Below are 7,010 nucleotides of genomic sequence, written 5' to 3' on the forward strand. Positions count from 1 at the left end.
ATATATATATATAGTATATATATAGTATATATATATATATATATATATATATATATATATATATATATAGTATATATATATATATATATATATATATATATATATATATACATATATATATATATGATATATTTATATATATATATATTGTTGCGAAGCATTCTTACCCATTCGAGTGTGGTTAAAAGATTACTTGTTTGCATCTGAAAATTGCAGTATATGTTGTGAACTTGAACTCTCACGAAGTAATAGTTTGTTATTGATTTAATGATATGGTTCTATTCAGATTCAATTCTATACTTATATATCTTTGTTGCTATACGTGTTATTATACCGTGAGAGGTGTGATCACTGCATTCAATGCTCCCAAACGATGCAGTCGGAATTGCAAGGGCACTCCTTGCTGAAGCTCGGCATTAGGGCCATGGGACCGTCGCACTGCCAGAGATCTGCATTATATATCATTGATGCCATGGTCGCCTTGTAGTACATCAGAGTACCTAGCAGATTGGCTTCAACAATTGTGGTACCACTCTGCATATTCCAAATCTATTTACAGGTTCAGATAGACAGAAATGTATCGAGAGTATTAGACGAGTATGCGAGGGAGCGTAGAGTGACTGGGAGTTGAATGATAAGTTAAAGCGTAAAAGAGTTCTTGCATCTATGCATCTATATATATATATATATATGAGGACAAATAAGCGTGATATAACAATACAAATCGACAAGAATGGAAGTCCTAGAAAAAAAGGCGTCAAATTTTCGATGAGGAGAGATGACATGGAGAAAGTAAATCTGGATCTGACCGGGCATTGTGCAATCATGAATAAAGCCAACTTTGTTACACGTGTGAAATAAGCATTTCAGAGCGGCCAAGTGTGAGAAAATAAAGTTATACCACAAAGATACACTTTTACACGTACTATTTCACAGTATCACAAGACATGGCTTGTAACAAGATATAACATTTCACGAAACCATAACTATAGGATAAATGCATCTAACATTGTACGTGGCCACGTTTTTAAAACGTACAATCGTACGTTGTGCTCCTTCGCTACGTAGTATCGTACTTTAACCGCAGAAAAATATGAAATATCTGAAAGTATTCTAAAAGCTTCAGAAAATCGCCAAGACAACATAAAATCCACCGATATGTAACGGTATTTAAGGTACACTTAAGCAGTGAAAAGCAATCCTATTGCGGTCTCCTGTGGCAGATGCTTGTAGGTATAATGCCTCCAGTTGACGTACATCAACAAGAAGAAATCACTATCTCGGCTTGCTCAAAAACTATGCAATCCGATGCACTCAACACCACATTGCCTACGTAAACCAGAAAGGAGTTCACTGTGTGTTCGCTACATATCAAATGTCCATTTAGTCACAACGCTCAGATTGAATGTTTAGTTACTTACCCCTCCCATTCCAGGTGCGGTTTTCAGTGCGGCCATAGTGGAGAAGAAAGATGGATCTCGTACTCTCAAAATCACCTCAATGTCTTCGATTGTGACTACCCCATCCTCGAGACCGTGTAGATCGATCTCGGGTACGTATAAGTCGCCAATAAGAACCATGCCTTCTGTTCCTGGTAATACCTCAGGATTGCCCATATTCTCGACGGTGTATAACATATCGAAACGTCCACTTTGAATTACACCAGGAATAGCGACGTTACTGAACCTCAATGTTTGATTCATAATTAACAGGTTGGGGATGGTTGTGGGTACCGAGTTACATGTAGGAGTTCCTATTGTCTGGCATGTGTCGGTGTCGTTACCTTCGCCTTCCTTTAAGCGCATCGTACACTCACCCTTAGACCCACAAGTATCTTTATAGTTTTGTCCCCACCAAACAATGGACGCTTTGGTGATTTCAATCTGTATATATAGGTTAAAATTTAGTATCATAATAGGTCACACGAGTCTGAATGGAAATTAAATTACGATCACATTGTGTGCATTTTTTTTATAGAATAACTGTATACCAAAATAAGTACTTGGATTTTGCACGAATCAATTCTCCTGCACGAGTCAATGAAGGTGGTGAATTAGCGCGTAACAAAAACCATGCAGCTTAAATTCATTGCCCACAATATCACCACAGAATGTGCAAGTATATAGAAGGAAACTTACGACTGTGTTGTCAGTTGTACTCTGCGCCATGTTGCTGCCAATCGAGATGAAAATTACAGGCACCATGATCGCGATGAATACGGCGAAACCAATGAACACCATTAGCCCACAGAATCCACACTTGCTCATTCCTCCATAGCAATAGCGTCCATTTGCTGTTTTGAATGGGGATTTATCCCCACTATCAACATCATCTTCATAGTCGTAAAGGTCCGTTGAGGACTCGGTCATTGCCTTTTCCATTATTGCGGATACGTGACTGTCTGTTAGCTATGTATGTAGTTGAGTGTGTAGTTGACTGTTTGTAGTTGACTGTGTGTAGTTGTTTGTGCGCGCGCCCGATACTGTGACTTATACGCGGACAAATCCAATTTGCTTTATGTTAAATATAAATACATAAATTTGTATGTAGAACTCTTATTTGTTTTTTTTAATAAAAGTAAAAAAAAGCTAAAAATTAACATAAAGTCTATTCAGTAGGAACTCCTACAAAATAATTGAATTCCGTTGGTTTAGAGTTTAGACGTTCGGGTTGAGTTTGGGCAAAGTTACTTCATTTGGAAATTCGATGATCTCTCTGGAATCTGAATGCGGATGCCCACACAGCCACAGTCCCACAGACGCACAGTCCCACAGACGCACAGTCCACAGTCCACACAGCAAAGTCACCACTCCAGTCATCAGTGACAGGTGACAGGCAGACAGCCAGACTGAGACAGGTCCCAGAGAGGCCTCGGTGAAGGAGTGACAGAGGGACTAGGGCACTGGGCCACTGTGACTGTACTGTGTGGCGTGTACTCTGTGCCTAGCCTGTACTCTCTAGGCCGCCGTAGGGACTACTAGTAAATACTAGAGGGGTTTGAGCCTTGATGTGTATATAAAGTTTTTTTAAATTAAATAGTAATAATAAACACAAAAAAAAATCGAACACAAAAAAAAGGCCCGCAGCTACAGGCGCCCACAATCCCACAGACCACAGCCGGCCACAGGTAAATGCGTAAATGGGGGTGATTTGTAAACCCTGCGTCCCTGCCCTCTCCCTGCCCTCTCTACTAAATAGAGTACAGTCAATTTAGAGGTGTGGTTGAGTCTCGACAGGCGAAGAGAAAATCAACAATCATCTGGCCTTGAGCTCTGATTCAGAGACTTCACCACGTTCGATCTGGTCGAATATACCACATCTAAAGGAAACCCTTCCAGCCTCCACAATTGCATGGCCGAGTTCCTAGATTTTTTTCTTTTCTCTGTGAACTCAGAAACAGCGGTTGGATGGTAATGAGTGATTTTAATCGTGAAGAAGGCGAAGGATGTGACTGAACACTACCATAATCAGAGGTTGCATATATTTGTTTTACTATTTCGGTCATATGTAGAAGCGGTAAGGGACGTGACTGTACTACATACAGCGCATACAAACCATATTGGTTCAGAAATGACCAACTTTCATCTTGATATCTGTAGTAGTATACAAAACATGTGTACTCTTAACGCACCAGAGTGTAAATAGCAAATTTCAAACAAGTACAGTTGTAATGGCGCTTCAACTTTCATGAAAAAGTATAGTTGTGACGTCTTGCGTCAGATATGCAGCATTAAATCGGCGTACGATGAACACTCCTATATATAAAAGGCAAGGCTTTAATACTCGTGACCATAATAAGATAACTTGGCGAGATTCCAACGACTGCTGGCCCAAATTGATGGCCCATGATCGGCCACAATCTGTTGTTCTGAGCTTGGATCTAAGGCACACACATACATCTACATGCATATATGTGGAAATATACAGCATATATATCCCATATTGACTCGCGGCAGTCCTCGACTCTATTTCCGGTACCACAAAGTGGCCTGTCGACTGCGGCCAATTTTCTTCTGCAGCTGCATCATGCCGTACATCAGAGCTTCAGCGGTAGGGGGGCAGCCAGGCACGTAGATATCCACGGGCACGATCCTATCACACCCACGCACTACGGCGTACGAGTAGTGGTAGTATCCACCTCCGTTTGCGCAACTTCCCATGGACACTACCCATCGAGGCTCGGGCATCTGTAGTGTAGTCAGGGGATAAGAAATCGTATTGTGAGTGACAGTGACTACAGCCACCGACACGATTTGTCAAGACAACCCCGAATAGACTAACGCAATGCACGCGTGTGTCGGGTAGTACTGACTGAAAGCCAAGTACTTGTAGTTGATGTGAATAAGGGGTTTTCGATTCAAGCACCATGCGGATTCGATATAAGTAACATCGAGAAATTTATGAGCACAACTGGAGCATGTACTTTAGGGAAAACAAATAGCCAGTGGTTTAACTCAAAATCCGTCCCAGCGGCGCAAAAATGTGCTGATAAGAACCACTGCCGAATAACGCAGACGTCAAATTGCTGAGCCAGATGCGCATGAAACCTCTGTCTCACAGCCCAAAATTGAACCATTTTAGGCATGACCCTTTTCTGGGGTGAACATCCACGACAAACACTGACACACGCGCATCCAATTAGGGTGGTTGAGATGTTCTCGCATACCTGATCGTATACTTTGCGGAGAGCGGGAGCCATCTTATTCGTGAGGGTACCGGCAACGATCATGATATCGGACTGACGCGGGGAACCGCGGAACACAATACCCAGACGATCTTGATCGTACCGGGGGGCTGCCATGTGCATCATTTCTACAGCGCAGCAGGCCAGTCTAATAGTGAGAGTAGGATTCAAGTGTGAGGAGAAGCCTGTACAGAGTTGAGAATGTGGGCCTTTATAGTAGCAAACAGGCCTTTTAGATGAAGGTACAACTAGCAGGCAGCGAGTGAGGAGAGAAATACTCCTTGAAACTACCTATGTATATGGTCGGAGAGTATATCGATTGCTATGGCAGCAAAATAAATGAAAATAAAGGATTGTCTATAGCTAACAACATATAAAATCACAGTGGGTGAATTGCGAACGTAGCCGAGCGGGGCGCGGATTGTCGGCGCAAGCAAATATGACAAGAGATATACGCCATTATTTTTTTCTCTATGTAGTGATCGTCCACAATGGTGGTGTACGAGTGTTGTGAACACGAGACCACAACAGGAGCGAAATGAAACCTTCACGGACGCGTGCAACACCGAGGAGTCATCTAAGCATCAATACCTGCATACTCCTGTGCTCAAACCCAAAATCAGCTGGGCATCTCGAAACAGAGACTAGATACCCGAACGTGAACCAGAATGGAAGAGAACAATCTCATACACTTTCGCACTGGCCAACTGAGCACGTAGCACAAACTAACAGATGAGATGTATGCACATTAAATATTAAATCAACCATGAGCAGCCCAAGGGGTATACATACATAAAGCCAACCGTGCTGATACTATAAGTTCTAGCTAGTGTGTGTAATAGTACACATGGGTATACTGGCACGTGTAGATTCCTAACTCAATCGGATAATCAAGCAGGCACTCACGAGCAACGGGCAACACACCCGAAAGTCATAGGCCAGAGAGAGCCATTTCGACCCCAGTTTACAATCTTATCCACAGTTGTGAGTGCGTACTCGGCTGCATTACTGGGAACAAGCTCAGTCTTAGACCCACGGTTGGGTACGTGTTGGTGCACGTGTGTGAACGCTGGCACTGCAGCGGCGCGGTTGAGTGCGAAGCGTGCGTGCGACGCAGCCCTTAGAGATAGAAGACTAGCCATGCTGATTAACCTGTACATAGCAGATGAGATGCATTAGCGAGCATTGTGAAGATATGATAGGGATTACCCATCGGATAACGACCCGTAGATCGTGATCATCGAGCTAAACGTCGGTGCAAATTCAATCATAATTAAATGTGAAAAAGAAGTAGTTGTGGACACGAGTTTGAAGGATTTATCTACAGGGTCGACAGCACATACACAATTTGTGCATAAAAAGCTATAAACCGGGCGTAAAACGAATCCGGAGTATGAGAGCGAAAAGCGTTCACGATACACCGATACACACAGGCACCACGTACCACACACCCACACACATATATATATATAGATATACATTTAAAAATACAACAATACATGAATATATACATACATACATGCAGATATATACATACATACATATATACACATACATACATACATACATACTAACAGACACACAAACACACACACATATATATATATATGTATATATACATATACATATGTATATTTCGATCAATTATACACGCGGATTTATAAGGTCTTTCTCAAAAATAGTATATATATGAATATATATATAAACTCAAATTGATAGAAATAGAAATAGAAATATGAATATGAATATAAATACATATATATATATATATAGAAAATCAAATTGATATAAAATTAAATATCAATATAAATACAAATATATATATATAAATATATATACATATATATATACATATATATATATAGTTATATAGATATCTATATAAAGGCACAAACATAAACAAAATAACAAACAGATGAGTGCATATGTAAGTATATAATTTGTATATAAATATATATATACAGACACAGAAACATGTACAGGTATATATATATACACTATGTATATATATATATATATATATATATGTATATATATATACAGACACAGACAGAAGACATATACGTACATACATACATATGTATACAACTTGTAAATATGTACATATGGATAAATATAAAAACCCGCATGTTGAAGAATACACAAAAATAAAAGCACACAAAAGAATATATAAAAAGATACAGCATATACGTACGGTATATATGAGCAATCTTTACATAAACATATACATATACATAGACACAAACAGACACACACACACACACACATATATATATATATGAACGAACATATCTATACGTACAAAACACACCAACACACACACACA

General features: G+C 40.0%; 2 protein-coding genes across 2 annotated transcripts; both read right to left on the reverse strand.

The window, feature by feature from the left end:
* Positions 1–249: 249 nt before the first annotated feature.
* On the reverse strand, positions 250–2,480 carry SARC_07859 (hypothetical protein). Its single transcript, XM_014298174.1, has 3 exons — positions 2,139–2,480; positions 1,422–1,883; positions 250–549 (listed from the first exon to the last, which is right to left on the reverse strand). Exons 1-3 carry the CDS (start codon positions 2,379–2,381, stop codon positions 358–360), a joined length of 897 nt encoding a protein of 298 aa, XP_014153649.1. The 5' UTR covers positions 2,382–2,480; the 3' UTR covers positions 250–357.
* Positions 2,481–3,754: 1,274 nt separating this feature from the next.
* On the reverse strand, positions 3,755–5,840 carry SARC_07860 (NADH dehydrogenase [ubiquinone] iron-sulfur protein 7, mitochondrial). The gene is made up of 3 exons (XM_014298175.1): positions 5,609–5,840; positions 4,667–4,832; positions 3,755–4,187 (listed from the first exon to the last, which is right to left on the reverse strand). The coding sequence occupies exons 1-3, from the start codon at positions 5,824–5,826 to the stop codon at positions 3,966–3,968; spliced, it is 606 nt and encodes a 201-aa protein (XP_014153650.1). The 5' UTR covers positions 5,827–5,840; the 3' UTR covers positions 3,755–3,965.
* Positions 5,841–7,010: the final 1,170 nt, after the last annotated feature.

This window comes from Sphaeroforma arctica (genome assembly GCF_001186125.1).
Source record: "Sphaeroforma arctica JP610 unplaced genomic scaffold supercont1.655, whole genome shotgun sequence".
NCBI classification, from domain to species: domain Eukaryota; class Ichthyosporea; order Ichthyophonida; genus Sphaeroforma; species Sphaeroforma arctica.

Coding starts and splice junctions, on each gene's coding strand:
- SARC_07859 (XM_014298174.1), bottom strand. CDS start 2,381: ATGGAAAAGGCAATGACCGAGTCCTCAACGGACCTTTACGACTATGAA. Junction 1,884..2,138: donor GTACAACTGACAACACAGTC/GTAAGTTTCCTT, acceptor CTATATATACAG/ATTGAAATCACCAAAGCGTC. Junction 550..1,421: donor CCGCACCTGGAATGGGAGGG/GTAAGTAACTAA, acceptor ACCTGTAAATAG/ATTTGGAATATGCAGAGTGG.
- SARC_07860 (XM_014298175.1), bottom strand. CDS start 5,826: ATGGCTAGTCTTCTATCTCTAAGGGCTGCGTCGCACGCACGCTTCGCA. Junction 4,833..5,608: donor CTCTGGCCTATGACTTTCGG/GTGTGTTGCCCG, acceptor TCTCACTATTAG/ACTGGCCTGCTGCGCTGTAG. Junction 4,188..4,666: donor TCCGCAAAGTATACGATCAG/GTATGCGAGAAC, acceptor ACTACACTACAG/ATGCCCGAGCCTCGATGGGT.